Genomic DNA, 16,405 nt, shown 5'->3' with positions numbered 1-16,405 from the left:
GAAACCAAGCATTTTTGGTCAAATTTTGTATTTTTTTTCTACATATGCAAAAGTTGTGAAACCCCTGTGGGGTATTAACGTTCACTTTACCCCTTGTTACGTTCCCCAAGGGGTCTAGTTTCCAAAATATAATGCCATGTGGTTATTTTTTTTTGCTGTCCTGACACCATAGGGGCTTCCTAAATGCGGCATGCCCCCAGAGCAAAATTTGCTTCCAAAAAGCCAAATGTGACTACTCCTCTTCTGAGACCTGTAGTGCGCCAACAGAGCATTTTTCACCCCCACATGGGGTGTTTTCTGAATCGGGAGAAATTGTGCTTCAAATTTTGGGGGGTATTTTCTGCTTTAACCCTTTGTAAAAATGTAAAATTTTTGGGAAAACAAGCATTTTATATTATTTTTTTTTTTTTTTTTTTTACATTTGCAAAAGTCATGAAACACCTGTGGGGTATTAAGGCTCACTTTACCCCTTGTTACATTCCTCAAGGGGTTTAGTTTCCAAAATGGTAGGACATGTGGGGGGTATTTTGCTGTCCTGGCACCATAGGGGCTTCCTAAATGCGGCATGCCCCCAGAGCAAAATTTGCTTCCAAAAAGCCAAATGTGACTACTCCTCTTCTGAGACCTGTAGTGCGCCAGCAGAGCACTTTTCACCCCCATATGGGATGTTTTCTGAATCGGGAGAAATTGGGCTTCAAATTTTGGGAGGGTATTTTCTGCTTTAACCCTTTGTAAAAATGTAAAATTTTTGGGAAACCAAGCATTTTTGGTCAAATTTTGTATTTTTTTTCTACATATGCAAAAGTTGTGAAACCCCTGTGGGGTATTAACGTTCACTTTACCCCTTGTTACGTTCCCCAAGGGGTCTAGTTTCCAAAATATAATGCCATGTGGTTATTTTTTTTTGCTGTCCTGACACCATAGGGGCTTCCTAAATGCGGCATGCCCCCAGAGCAAAATTTGCTTCCAAAAAGCCAAATGTGACTACTCCTCTTCTGAGACCTGTAGTGCGCCAACAGAGCATTTTTCACCCCCACATGGGGTGTTTTCTGAATCGGGAGAAATTGTGCTTCAAATTTTGGGGGGTATTTTCTGCTTTAACCCTTTGTAAAAATGTAAAATTTTTGGGAAAACAAGCATTTTATATTATTTTTTTTTTTTACATTTGCAAAAGTCATGAAACACCTGTGGGGTATTAAGGCTCACTTAATTCCTTGTTACATTCCCCGAGGGGTATAGTTTCCAAAATGGTATGCCATGTGTTTTTTTTTTTGCTGTTGTGGCACCCTAGGGGCTTCCTAAAGGTGACATGCCCCCCAAAAACCATTTCAGAAAAATGTTCTCTCCAAAATCCCCTTGTCGCTCCTTCCCTTCTGAGCCCTCTACTGCACCCACCGAACACTTTACATAGACATATGAGGTATGTGCTTACTCGAGAGAAGTTGGGCTACAAACACCAGTAAAAATGTTCTCCTTTTACCCCTTGCAAAAATTCAAAAATTGGGTCTACAAGAACATGCGAGTGTAAAAAATGAAGATTTAGAATTTTCTCCTTCACTTTGCTGCTATTCCTGTGAAACACCTAAAGGGTTAAAACACTTACTGAATGTCATTTTGAATACTTTGGGGGTGTAGTTTTTACATTGGGGTCATTTATGGGGTATTTCTAATATGAAGACCCTTCAAATCCACTTCAAAACTGAACTGGTCACTGAAAAATAGTGAGTTTGAAAATTTTGTGAAAAATTTGAAAATTGCTGTTGAACTGAAGTCCTCTGGTGTCTTCCAAAAGTAAAAACACGTCAATTTTATGATGCAAACTTAAAGTAGACATATTGTATATGTGATCCAAAAAAAAATTATTTGGCATATCCATTTTCCTTACAAGCAGAGAGCTTTAAAGTTAGAAAAATGCTAAATTTTCATTTTTTTCATCAAATTTTTAGATTTTTCACCATGAAATGATGCAAGTTGCCACAAAATTTTACCACTGTGTTAAAGTAGAATATGTAGAAAGTTATTAATGTTTAAAGTGACAGTGGTCAGATGTGCAAAAAACGCTCTGGTCCTAAGGTGTAAAGTGGCCTGGTCCTTAAGGGGTTAAGATTGGACACTGATAAAAATGATTTTACTGGGTTGTAGTTTTTTTTTTTTTTTTTTTTATTAAAAGGATCAGTTTCAACAAAGAAACTAATGATTGGTCACTTAGTTCTTTAAACAAATTTTCAAGATTATAAATTAAACATAATGTTTAAAGAGTATCTGTCATGTGCAATTTTTTAATCTCCCCAGTTCACTGCCCCCATCATGATAAACCACCCCCAGCCTTCATTTTTAATTATGTTTACTTTTCTACCTTGATATTGCTCTGTATTTTCTGCTCAGTCTCAGTCAGATTCACAGACTGGGAAGGGGCGTTCCCCAGCAGGAATGACATCATCTGAAGCCATAAAGGGAGAACTTCCTCCCTCACTCTGCTACACATAGCCCAGAGCAGTCCAGTGTGAGATGAGCTATGATTGGCTATGACTGGCTTTTAAAGCAGTACAATATAAGAAAAGCGTGTAACCATGGATATTTTTTTCATCGTATTGACCCACTGAATAAAGGAAATATGTCAGTTTTACCGTAAAGTGTACAGCGTGAAAACTAAACCCTCCAAAATCGACAAAATTGTGGTTTCCTTTCAATTTCCCCATACAAATAATATTTTTGGGGGTTTTGCCATTCATGTTATGGTGACATAAGTGATGTAATTACAAAGTAAAATTGATCGCGCAAAAAACAAGCTCTCATATGGGTCTAGATGGAAATATTAAAAAATGATGGCTCTTAGAAGGACAGGAGAAAAAAAACAAAAATGCAAAAATAAAAAAGGAGATTATTTAACACTTACCGTAAAATCTCTTTCTTGAAGGATCCATTGGGGGACACAGACCGTGGGTGTATACTGCTGTCTCTAGGAGGTATGACACTATGGCAACAAGAGAAGTCGGCTCCTCCCAGCCCCGAGGTAATCAGTTTTAGTACCAGAGCAATAGGAGAGGACCGACAGGTCAAGGAAAAAACACGAACTGTCCGAGAACCAGATGAAAATATACAACTGAACACACCCTCGGACAGAGAACCAAAGAGAAACCCAAAAGGGCGGGAGCTGTGTCCCCTAATGGATCCTTCGAGAAAGAGATTTTACGGTAAGTGTTGAAAAATCTCTTTTTCTCTATCGGCTCCATTGGGGGATACAGACCGTGGGACGTACCAAAGCCGTCCCTTGAGTGGGCAGATAATCAGACAGGCAGACGGCTGTTCCACTGCCGCCTGCAGCAGTCTACGGCCCAGACTAGCATCAGCCGATGCGAAGGTTTGAACCCGGTAGAACCTCGAGAAACTGTGCAAAGACGACCAAGTAGCCGCCATGCAAATCTGCGAGGCCGAGGGTTGTTCTGGAGAGCCCAGAATGCCCCAACAGAAACGGGGAGAATGAACCACAACCCTGAAGGGAGGAATCTTCCCCCTACAGCGATAGGCTTCCAAAATGGCAGACCAGATCCACCGAGAAGTGGTAACCTCGGAAGCAAGTTGTCACTTACGACGACCTTCCGTAAGGACGAAACGAAGAAGAGATAGAGAGGTAATACCTAACAGCCCAAACCACATACAGTATGTGGAGTAAATGCTCCCTAGAATGAGAAGGAGCGCGGTAAAAGGACGGAAGAACAATGTCCTCATTGAGATGACAGGCCGAAACAACCTTAGGCAAAAAGGAAGGATCTGGCCGGAAGACAACCTTGTCCTGGTGAAGCACCAGAAACGGAGAATGGCAAGAGAGAGCTGCCAATTCAGACACTCTCCGAATGGAGGAGATAACAACAAGAAAACGCCACTTTCCAAGAAAAGAGGCGCAGGGACACTTCCCCAAGGGGTTCAAAAGATTCACCTTGGAGTATCCCCAGAACGTGATTCAAGTCCCAAGGGGGAGACGGTGACCTATAAGGAGGGACAGCATGCGCCACTCCCTGAAGGAAGGTCCGGACATGAGAATTAGAAGCCAGAGGACGCTGGAAAAGAAAGAAAGGACCGAAACCTGACCCTTAAGGGAACTGAGAGACAACCCCAGTTCCAATCCCGACTGCAAGAAAGAGAGAAGACGGGAAACCGAAAAGGTAACAGGACACAAGACCTGAGCTTCACACCAACTAAAATAAAACCGCCAGGTACGGCGGTAAATTTTTGCCGAGGAGGACTTATGAGCCTTGAGCATGGTGCGAATGACTTGGGAAGAGAAACCGCGGCTCTCAAAACTGCGGTCTCGACCGCCACGCCGTCAAAGCAGGGACGGTAATAGGGGTGGCACAGGAGACCTGAGATAGGAGGTCTGGACGATAGGGAAGGCGCAACGTTAAGTCGTTCAGGAGCCTGACCATGACGACGTACCACGCCCGCCGACCCCAGGCTGGGCCACTAGAATGGCGGAAATGTCCCACTGAGAGTTTCCTCAAGACCCGAAAAGAGAAGAAAGGAGGAAACAAATATGGTAGGGCAAAGCCCGACCACCAAATAGACAAGGTAGGGCAAGGCTCGACCAAGAGAGAGGAACGCTTCGGTTGTGGCGGGACCAGCAGAGGTCCACGCCTGGAGCGCCCCAGGGGTTGCAAATCACAGCAAACACCCCTGGATATAAGGACCAGTGCCTTGGACGACTGAGGACCGGCCGAGAAGGTCACATCCCAAGGACGGCCAGACTGAAGATAACGGAGATGGCCGGAAACCTGAGTTCCGCCCAGGAGGGAAATTCCCAAGAAGCAAGCGAAGAAAGAATTTTCCTAGGCCCCAAAATGTTGAAGGGGAAAAAGTTTCACGGGGGGCCAAGACCCCAGACTGGGCGGTCCCTGAAAACACCTCCTCAGTCTGACAGACTGGCAGGGATGGACAGGATGGAACACCCCTGAAAAAAATAAGGGGGAAAATGAAGCCACCATAGAAGGGACCAACAAGACTGACGAGAGAGGACTATCTTGCGGCCGAGAGACAATGGAGACCTGTGACACCGGAAGAAAATCACCAGTTGAAGAGGTCGGAGATGAAACTGGGCAAATGGCAATCGACCCAGGACATCCATGCAAAAGCGAATGGAAACTGGAGCAGGGAGCCGAAGGCATCAGACTCTTGAAAAGAGTCGGCGGAGTCGAACGCGGGCAGAGGCCGCATCGAACTGGAGCCCCAGGAGAGCGGTTGGGCTTGTCCCAAATGACCATCCAACTGAAGTGAGACAAGGTCTGGAGGTTGAGACTAAGACTCTCCAGGATATGACCATCCAACTGAAGGGAAACAAGGTCTGGAGGTTGAGACTAAGACTCTTCAGGATCTGGGTCCTGGCTGGAGCTCAGATCAGGAGGTAGTCCAAATAAGGAATCACGGAAACAACTGTTGTCCGTAAAAAAGGCTATCACAGGCGCCAGGACTTTGGTAAAGGTCTGCGGAGAAGTGGCCAGACCGAAATGGATAGCCACAATAGAAAATGACCATCCAGAACTGCAGAGCGGAGGAACCGCTGATGACCGGGAAATAATGAGAAGTGGAGGCAGGCATCCTTGATGTCCACCGAGGAACGAAACTCCCCTTGAACCATGGACGCCAGCACCGAACGGAGAGACTCCATTCGGGATGGGAACGCAAGATGCTGGCTGAGATACTCGAGAACCAAGACTGGGCGAACAGAAATGCCTTTCTTGGAGACCACAGAGAGGTTGGAATAAACCTCAAAAACGTTCCCCTGAAGTTGCATGTCCAGGCATCCCGGAGGGTAAGAGGCGACCAACCACCTGAGAGAGGTCGGCGGGTGGGGGCGACCCTTCAGGCCGAGGAAGGCCTACGAGGCCTGATGGGGCCGCCAAACGGCCGGAACGGATAGCCGACCTCCGGGAGGAATGGGATCGGAAAAAGGAGCCCTCTTGCCATGAAGGCGCCTGGCTGGACCCTTTGTTGGTACCAAAGGTCCGCAGAACCGGAAGGAGAACTTACAACGGGAAGCGGTTCTGTGAGTCTTACCAGAGGTAATAAAGAACTCCTGAAGGTGGCATTCGCATTCCAGGCTTAAAGCCACATGAAGGGACGGTGGCTACCAGGTAGCTTGTGGTAAAGGCAGCACAGTGGCTGCACATGGAAGCGGAACACAGAAAAATCTCCGGCTGCAGAGCATCGGAGAGCTAGATTAAATAAATCCTCCAGAGGGATCTTGAAGACTACCCTGGCGGAGTTGGAAGACCATACTAATAAGGGCTTTTGACACCCAGGCAGAAGCAAAAGCAGGAAAAACCTGCTGCCTCAAGGGCAGAGATTGCCAAAATATCCACCTTCATGTCCGCTGGATTCTTGAAGGCAGCCGCATCAGCCAACAGCCGAGTAGGTGCCTTAGAGAGGCGGGAGACCGGCGGATCCACAGTTGGAGAGGAGGTCCACCGAGCAATGAGGTCCTTGGCAAAGGAATACCGCGCTTGAACCTTCTTCGTTTCCTGAAACTTCTTGTCAGGGTGACTTCAGGCGGATACCCGCAGGGAAAACAGAGAAGGAGACTTCTGGAGCCAAGTCCAAAGTTCCTGGGACCTTTAGATGAAAAGTGTCTCTTATGGCCGCAACCACTGAGTACACCACATATGGCACATCCGTGCGGTCCTCTGAGTCGGAGGCCGAATCAGAAACCTCATCCACAAGTTCTCCAGATGAATGGGAACGAGGTGAGGCAGCCCTTGAAGAAATCGGGCACAATGAAAGGAAACTTCTGGACCACGTCGGAAGTTCCTGGGTCCTTTAGCTGGAAGGTGTCTCTTATGGCCGCAACCAATGAGTACACCACATTAGGCACATTCGTGCGGTCCTCTGAGTCGGAGGCCGAATCAGAAACATCTTCCACAAGTTCTCCAGGTGAAAGGGAACGTGTGAGGCGGCCCTGGAAGAGAGAGGGAGACTGACCTGGTACGCGGGTCTGGAGAGCCAGAGCGGCAACCATGGGAGCATTCTCTAGAGGAGCGACGCTTGCTACAGGTTGGAGTAACGAGGCGATGCCTGCGAGGGGAGCGCCCGTGCCTGCCAGAAGACTCGGGGGATGAGTCAGATGACACACCCCTATGATGCTGGAAGAGCGTCAGAATAGGGGGAGAGCGGGACCGTCCGGAGGGCCGGTGTAGGGAGGGCCTCTCCAAGGCAGTCACCACATAACGGGAGACCTGAGCCAAGTTGGATATAGACTGGGAGAGGGAGGGAACCCAGGCTGGAGGGGCGGCCGAACCCACCGGGTGGGAAGAACAACTGTGGTAGAGTAGCAGGGGTTTCTGGGGGAGCAGTGGAGCAGGCAGAACAAGTTGTTCAGTAGAACCAGACAGTTTAAAGTTACAGTATTGACAGAGTAAAGGAGTGGCTAACACTCCAGTTAACTGTTTAGTGGGAGGCCGTTCTGGGCCTCTCTCACCCAAGACTGTGTTCCATTTCACTGCTGATACAGTCTGCTTATCTTACTGTTTCAAATGCCTTGAGATCCCCATAGACCACAATGGGCCTATTTAAAAAATTAAACCACAAAACTGTAACACTCTGTCCCACCCCGGGACTCGAACCCGTGGTGGTCTGCGGGCTGTCAAAGAGGAGAAATGCCGGTGCAGTGCCGTAGACTGCAATCAGCCACAGAATGCAACGGAGCGACTCAGCACCCCTCCCCCCCCCGCCACACTTCACAGGCCCGACACCCCCACACCAGCCCCCAACCACCGGCCACCGGCCAATAGCAAGTGAGGGGCGTGTTAGGAGCAGGGGGCACCACTGATTGGCCCCTGCCACCAATCGCGCGCACATCGCTGAATGGTGTACAGTTCGCGCCCAGAGAAGCCTCGGCGGCCCTGGGTGGGCGGAGCTAAAGCGCACCGAGCCGTCGAAGCATTAAGAAGAAGTCTGTAATGGATCCCGCTCCTTGCCCCGAGTGCACATGAGAATGCATGTGCGCTGGCGGGAAACTGAGCGGACTAGACGCCGCCGGCAGCACCCGCTGCCAAAGTGAAAGTGAACTGGCGCTCAGAGCGCCCGCATAGAGAACGCCGCGGCTGTCAGCCGCTTCAATGTAAAAAACACACACACAGACGTTCCACACACACACACACACACATTATATATGAATAAAGTGTAGAGAGTTGTGCCCCATCCAAACTGCCACTGCTCCCCTCAGTAATAAAGGACCCCCTGTCTAGGCCAGCCCCATTAGACCCATGAGAAAAGTGGGCCAAAAACTGAGGGTCTCCAGCTGTTGCAAATCTGCACCTAAGGAGAAAGGGAAATATGCTCACCTCAGTCAGAAGAAGTTACCTCATGAAGTCTTCCTATGAAGTCTTCAGCCAGCTTTATCACCTGCATCATGCCGGGCTACCATGTGCGAGCGAGGCGAGCAAGGAGATAGGGTGACCTGGACCCATGAGGTACAACCCCAGGCGCTGACCATTGGCGAGAGGGGGTGAACAGCGCATATACGCAATGTCTGTTCCCCCTTACTCGCAATGGGGAAACAGTGAGCCGCAGTTCCTGAGTCCCCACCTGAAAACATGAAAGAAAAAGGAATAAAAAACGAACACATTCCCTAACTTGGAAAATAATAAAACATAAGACCTGGTCTGGAGAAATACAGACAGATGTCCACCTCCTTCAGACACTAAGCTTAAACTGATTACCTCAGGGCCTGGAGGTGGGTATATCCTGCTGGGAGGAGCCGACTTCTCTTGTTGCCATAGTTTCATACCTCCCACGGTCTGTGTCCCCCAGCATACAGCAGCATACACCCACGGTCTGTGTCCCCCAATGGAGCCGATAGAGAAATTGTCATTTTTCTGAAGGGGTTAAGTAAACCCAACTCAATATTTTGTTTACAGTGCACTTAAGAATAACACGGCATTGTTCTCTCACCAGGTCGGATAAAATCGTAGCCCTCTCCAGAGGAGAGAGGGAGCAGAGTTTGTCGCCCTTGTTTGGCTCTCATGACATCCAGCTCGATGAATTCCCGGGTGATGTAGATGTTGTCATGGTTGAGGTCGGTCAGGTAGCTTCTGCGGTAGCGGAGGGCCCTGGAGGGAAAACACACATATTGCGGTTAAACAGACTGTATAGGAGTAGGATATGAGCAATGACATTACTGGAGCTAAGTGGAAGGTATATCTTTATATTGTATACAGTAAATATAGTCCAGTGGTCTCAAACTGTGGCCCTCCAGATGTTGCAAAACTTCAACTCCCAGCATGCCCGGACAGCCATTGGCTGTCCGGGCATGCTGGTAATTGATGTTTTGCAACATCTGGAGGACCACAGTTTGAGACCACTGATATAGAGAAGAGAGGCTCTTACTGTACGTAGGTATAGACGCAGAGGAAAAACATCGAATAGCTGAACATGTGGAAAATTTCCATGTAAAACTGGGCATCTTCCCTGAAATCTTTCATGATGTCGCTGGCCACTTCGAAGATGTTGATGGTGATGTTTCTCTCCGTCTCATCGTCCAGGATTGTGATGTTAAAGTCGAACTCCGCCTTGAAGTTCATGGCTGCGTCTACAATGGCTACAGGGAGACAGAGGAGATAGGATAAGGACGTAGATACAGTCAGGGCCGGATAAAGGTAGGGGCTGATGGAGCTGCAGCTCCAGGCCTCTACCTGAAAATAGGCCCAGCTGGACTTCAACTGTGTGCACCAGGGCCGCTTTCAACTGTATGCACCCATGCGCATACAGTTGAAAGCTGCCTGTCAGTCAAGCAGGCTGTGAACTGATGCTGGCGTTGATGACACTACTCATAGGCGCCTGTACTGCAGAGGAGAGAGGATGCGGCCAAGTGAAGAAGTAAGGATGCGGCCAGGCTGGACTGCGAGTGACAAGGTAAGTATGTATTTTTGTTATTTTAAATTTATCTTGGCACAAAGGGGGGAGACCTGTCTAGATACCTGGCTGCCTGTCTATCTACGAACCTACCTACTTGGATGTCCACCTATCTAGCTACCTACCTACCTGGCTATCTAGCTACCAGTCTGTCTGTCTACCTATCTAGCTAGCTACCTATCCACCTGGCTGTCTACCTACCTAACCCACCCACATACCCACCTGGCTGTTTACCTACCTACCTGGCTACCCACCAACCTAGCTAGTTACCTTCTTACCTGCCTATCTATCTATGTATAGGTAGCCTATGTGGCTCTCTACCTAGCTACCTACCTGGCTCTCTACCTACCTACTGTATCTAGCTACCTAACTACCTGAGATTCAAATGAAGGCGACTGCAGCAAACCGGAGTAGCAAAAAAATAGTGTAGCTTTAATCCAGCTAAACAAAGTGCAGCGTTTCTGTGGTCTCACACCACCATTTTCAAATCCTTCCTACCTACCTGGCAACCTTACAAGCCATCTACCTCTCTGAGTAACAACCTACCTAGATAGTTGCCCACCTTGCTGTCTACCTACCTACACACCTACCTGGCTGTCTCCCTACCTAGCTAGCTACCTATCTACCCACCCACCTAGACAACCAGGCAGGCATTATTACAGTTCGGGGCCTATAGATGGTGAGATTGTATAGTGGAGGGGAGTCTAACATGTTTGTCATGCAGATTCCGAAGAAATGAATTATGGCTGGAAGAAGTCATGATGGTCTGTTCCGGATGGAGAAGAAAAGGAAGTAAGACTACTCTTTCTCGAAGGATCCATTGGGGGACACAGATAGTGGGTGTATCTTGCTGTCTCTAGGAGGTGTGACACTATGGTAATAAAAAAGTCAGCTCCTCCCAGCAGGATATACCCGCCTTCAGGCTCTGAGCTAGTCAGTTTAAGTTCCAGAGCAATAGGAGGTGACCAATAGGTCAAGGAAAACACCAAAACTGTCCGAGAACCAGAAGAAAAAGCATAACTGAACACACCCTTGGACAGAGAACCAAAGGAAAAACCCAAAAAGGGCGGAAGCTATGTCCCCCCAATGGATCCTTCGAGAAAGAGATTTTACGGCAAGTGTTAAAAAAATCTCCTTTTCTCTATCGGCTCCATTGGGGGACACAGACAGTGGGACGTACCAAAGCCGTCCCTTGGGTGGGCAGATAAGTAATCAGGCAGACGGCCGATCCTATGCCGCCTGCAACACTTTATGCCCCAGACTAGCATCAGCCGATGCGAAACCTTGAGAAAGTGTGCAAAGTCGGCCAGGTAGCCGCCTTGCAAATCTGCGAGGCCGAGGCTCTATTCTGGAGAGCCCAGGATGCCCCAACAGAACGTGTGGAATGAGCCACCACCCTGAAAGGAGGAATCTTCCCCTTACAGCGATAGGCTTCCGAAAAGGCGGACCGAATCCACCTAGAAATGGTGGCCTTGGAAGCAGGTTGTCCCTTGCGACGACCTTCCGTAAGGACGAAAAAGGAATCACACTGACGAAGAAGTGATGGAGAGATATGCCCGAACCGCCCGGACTACATCCAGCTTGTGTAGTAAGCGCTCCTTAGGATGAGAGGTAGCATGACAAAAGGACGGTAAGACAATGTCCTCATTAAGATGAAAGGCCGAGACCATCTTAGGCAAAAAGGAAGGATCTGGTCGGCAAACGACCTTGTCCTGGTGGATCACCAGAAACGGAGAACGGCAGGAAAGAGCTGCCAATTCAGACACCCTCCGGAGGGAGGTGATAGTCACAAGAAACGCCACTTTCTAAGAAAGGAGGCAGAGAAACACCTCTCTAAGGGGCTCAAAGGGTGCACCCTGGAGGGTACTCAGAACCAAATTCAAGTCCCAAGGGGGAGAAGGTGACCGATAAGGAGGAACAGCGTGTGCCACTCCTTGCAGGAAAGTCCAGACATGAGAATTAGAAGCCAGGGGCCGCTGGAAAAGAACAGAAAGGGCCGCAACCTGACCTTTAAGGGAACTGAGAGACAACCCCAGTTCCAGCCCCGATTGTAAAAAGGAGAGAATACGGGGAACTGAGAAGGTCACCGGGGAGAAGTCTTGAGCTTCACACCAACGAAAATAAGACCAAGTACCGTGGTAAATTCTTGCGGAGGAGGGCTTACGAGCCTTGAGCATGGTGTGAATGACTTGGGAAGAGAACCCGCGGGCGCTCAAAACCGCGGTCTCAACCGCCATGCCGTCAAATGCAGCGACTGTAAATTGGGGTGGCAAAGAGGACCCTGAGAGAGTAGATCCGGGCGGAGCGGAAGGCGCAGAGGAGCGTCGTCCAGGAGCCTGACTACGTCGGCGTACCATGATCTTCGGGGCCAATCCGGAGCTACCAGAATGATGGGAACGACCTCTGCCTTGAGCTTTCTCAGCACCCTGGGAAGGAGCAGAAGAGGAGGGAACAGATAAGGTAGGGCGAACCCCGCCCAAGGAATCACTAGGGCGTCCACGGCCAAGGCCTGAGGGTCCCGGGACTTGGACACAAACGGAAGAATTTTACGATTGTGCCGGGACGTGAAGAGGTCCACGTCTGGAACACCCCAGAGGTAGCAGAGCTGCGTGAACACCTCCGCATAAAGAGATCACTCGCCAGGGTCGGGCGAGGACCGACTGAGGAAGTCCGCTTCCCAGTTGAGCACTCACGGAGTGTGGATCGCCGAAATGGCCGGAACCTTGCTCTCTGCCCAAGAAAGAATTTTGGTCACCTCGGCCATGGCTGCCGAGCTGAGAGTGCCGCCCCTTCGATTTGTGTATGCCACGCCTGTGGCGTTGTCTGACTGAACGCGGACAGGATGGGACTGAAGACGGGGCTCCCAATGAAGAAGACAAAGAAGAATCACCCGTAATTCCAATATGTTTATCGGAAGAAGGGTCTCCTGGGGAGACCAGAGTCCCTGAACCGTCCAATCCCTGATCACGCCGCCCCAGCCTGACAGGCTGGCATCCGTCGTAACAACCTGCCAATGAAGGGGAAGGAACGACCGCCCTTGGAGAAGAAGGGGGGAGCGGAGCCACCAGAGCAGAGACTGACGGACCCTGAGAGGGAGAACAATCTGACGATCGAGGGACAGGGGAGACCTGTTCCATCGAGAGAGAATCGCCAGTGTGAGGGGGCGGTAATGGAATTGAGCAAAGGGTACGGCCTCCATAGTTGCCACCATCCGACCCAGGACTTCCATACAAGTGCAGATGGAGACTGATACCTGAGTCCGCAGGGAGCGGACCCCCTCCCGGAGCGCCAGACATTTGTCCGGCGGAAGGCAAATTCGGGCAGAGGCTGTGTCGAATCGAAGCCCCAGAAAGGTTAGAGACTGGGTAGGCCGGAGGACTGACTTGTCCTGAGTGTGGAGAGTGACATCCAGGTTCTCCAGAGTCTGGGCTCTGGTTGGAGCCTTGATGAGAAGGTCGTCCAGATATGGTATCACCGTGATTCCTCTCGACCATAACAGGCCCATCACTGGTGCAAGTATCTTTGTAAAGACCCGAGGAGCCGTGGCTAGACCGAAGGGGAGGGCTACAAATTGAAAGTGCCCCTCCGGAACCGCAAAGCGGAGGTACCAATGATGGCCCAGAAATATTGGCACGTGGAGGTAGGCATCTTTGATGTCCACCGATGAAAGGAACTCCCCCTGTTCCAAGGACGCCACCACGGAGCGGAGAGATTCCATCCGGAAGTGGCGGATGAGAAGATGACGGTTGAGACGCTTGAGGTCTAGGATTGGTCGTACAGAACCGTCCTTCTTGGGGACCACAAAGTGATTTGAATAGAAACCCTGAAAACGTTCTCCTGGGGGGACGTTCACCCCCTGGAGAAGCAGAGACTGGAGAGCCGCACGAAATTGCTTCGCCAGGGGAGGAGATCGGGGGGCCCGGGATCGAAAAAAACAATCCCTCGGGAGGGAAGCTAATTCGATTCGGTAACCGTTGGACACCACGTCCCTCACCCAAGAGTCCTGAATGTGTGAGGTCCAGATGTCTTGGAAAAACAAGAGACGGGTGGAGGCCTCACTTCATGCAGAAGTGGGTGTGCGGTTGCCCGATTTGGGCGCAAAACGGCCAGAGCGGTTGGAGTCTGACTTCCAAGACGTGCCCGGAATGAAGGAGCCCTCTTGTCCCGCGAGGGCGCCTGCCCGGACCCTTTGCTGGAGCCAGAGGTCCGAAAGGACTGAAAGGAAAAAGACTTCCTTTGGGAAGTAGGGCGAGCCTTATTTTGAGGTAACAAGGAACTCTTACCTCCCGTTGCCTCAGAAATAATCTCATCGAGGCGTTTGCCAAAAAGACGGCCACCCGTAAAGGGAAGCTCAATGAGAGACCTTTTGGAAGCAGCATCCGCATTCCAAGCTTTAAGCCACATAGAGCGGCGGAGGGCTGCTAGGTGACCCATAGCAAAGGCAGAACAACGGGCTGACTGCATGGAAGCTGCGCACAGAAAGTCCCCAGCCTTGGCGCATCGGAGAGCCAGCGCAGATAGGTCCTCTGGGGGGGATCCCGCTAAGATATCCTGATGGAGCTGTTGGCACCACTCCGACAGGGCCTTGGACACCCATGTCGAGGCGAAGATGGGAAGAAGAGAAGAGCCAGCTGCTTCAGTAGCGAACTTCGCTAAAGATTCTACCTTCTTGTATGCGGGATCCTTGAAGGCAGCCGCATCTGCCAGAGGCAGTGTAGTCGCCTTTGAGACCCGGGAGATTGGTGGGTCCACAGAGGGAGGGGAAGCCACCTTAGCGACAAAGTCCTTGTCAAATGGATAACGTTCTTGAATTGCCTTGACTCCCGAGAATCTCTTGTCTGGATGTTTCCATGCGGATTCCAGAAAAGTCAGCGTGAGAGCTGAACCTTTGAGGTGCTGGCTTAGCACGATGAAAGGATACTCCTGGATTGACATCCGAAGATCCTGGGTCCTCCAAGTGAAAGGTGTCTCTTATGGCTGTCACCAATGAGTTCACCGTAGCAATTGAGTCCGAGCGGTCGTCTGGGTCAGATGCTGGTTCGGAAGCCTCGTCCACTAGTTCACCAGGGGAATGAGAATGAGTAGAGGCAGTTCTGGAGGGGGCGATCCAGACCGGGTACGCGGCTCTGGCATGGCAGAGCGGCGACTCCGAGAACGTCCTCTGGAGGAGCGACGTTTGTGCCCAGATGATAAGGGGGGCAGGACCCGCGAGGGGAACACACACGTCTATCCGAAGACTCAAAGGAAGAGTCAGACGAGGCACCCCTAGCACGCTTGTGAGAGCGTGAAGTACGAGGAGACAAAGAGCGGGCCCTCTCAGAGGTCCTGTGCAGGGAAGACCCCTTCAAGGCAGACACCATTTCGTGGGAGGCCTCAGCCACAGAACGGGAGACTTGGGTCAAGTCAGCCATATACTGGGTCAGGGAAGAAACCCAGGCTGGAGGAGCGGCTGAACCCACCGGGACCGAAGGGGCATCAGGGGGCACCAGGGGGTCTGGGGGAGCAGAGGAGCAGGCAGAGCAAGCGGGCTCAGCGGAGCCAGACATCTTGGTATTACAGTGCTTACAGATATAGTAAGTCACTGAATTCCCAGGTTTCTGTTTAGAGGGAGGAACAGCCCTGGGTACGGACATAGTGGTTAAAAAAAAAAGAAGACAGGCACTTTCTTACCCTGATCTGTGTCCCCTGTCAGCTGCAGTGAGGAGAACTTGCTCCGTGCAGCCAGATAGACTGAAAAAAACCAGCCAATACGGAGGGAGGGGCATGCCTGTAGCAAGGCACATAGCAACCGACCCCTACACATAGAAAATCGTGCCCACGGCGCTGATTGGACGCTGCTTCGCGCCTCTGAGAGTACCCCGCCCAGTGGGCGGAGCTACAGACCGGCCGAAGAAGAACTGACATGGCGCCCGCTCCCTGTCCCGAGCGCACCTGCCTAGCTGTATATGCGCTTAGGGGAACGGAGCGGGCGGCCAGAACGCCGGCAGAGGCTGCCGTCGAAAGCGAAAGTAAAAGTAAGCCGGCGCTGAAGCGCCAGGCTCGTAACAGCGTCGCGGCTTGCAGCCGCGTATAAGGCGCTGCAAGTACAGGGAATAAGCCGGCGCTGAGCGCGCCCGAGGCGAAACACCGCCGCGGCTGACAGCCGCATATAAGGCACTGAGTAGTGCACCAAAACACACACACACACAATAAAGATTTCCATAGCACATGCCTTATAAACATATGCCCCCTCAGGTGTAGTTGCTCCCCCAGCATAGTGCAGCCCCTGTAGGATCAAGCCCCATAAACTGAGGGTGGGCCAAAACAGGGGGTCTCCAGAGGTTGCGAGTCCGTACCTGTGGGAAAAAAAGGGGGAAAGTACTTACATCAGTCAAAAGAACTTACCTAAAGGAGTCTTCAGTGAAGTCTTCAGTCAGCTTTTCATCCTTGCATCACGCCTGGCTGCTATGCGCGAGCGAGGCGAGCAGAGAAAAAAGGGAGACCCGGACCCATGAGGTACCACCCA

At 50.6% G+C, this 16,405-nt stretch overlaps 1 protein-coding gene across 6 annotated transcripts in view; it reads right to left on the bottom strand.

Annotated features, from left to right (window-relative positions):
* Positions 1-16,405, bottom strand: part of DCST2 (DC-STAMP domain containing 2) — a 74,357-nt gene that overhangs the window by 35,536 nt on the left and 22,416 nt on the right. For all 6 annotated transcript variants that reach the window (XM_056532122.1, XM_056532119.1, XM_056532118.1 and 3 more), the window contains 2 exons: positions 9,376-9,586; positions 8,941-9,098 (listed from right to left, as the gene is read on the bottom strand). In XM_056532122.1, the coding sequence (XP_056388097.1) occupies positions 8,941-9,098; positions 9,376-9,586 (369 nt within the window). The remainder of the gene's footprint in view (positions 1-8,940; positions 9,099-9,375; positions 9,587-16,405) is intronic.

The sequence above is a fragment of the Hyla sarda genome, chromosome 7 (genome assembly GCF_029499605.1).
Source record: "Hyla sarda isolate aHylSar1 chromosome 7, aHylSar1.hap1, whole genome shotgun sequence".
NCBI lineage: Eukaryota > Metazoa > Chordata > Amphibia > Anura > Hylidae > Hyla > Hyla sarda.
This window is presented reverse-complemented; position numbering and strand designations above follow the sequence as displayed.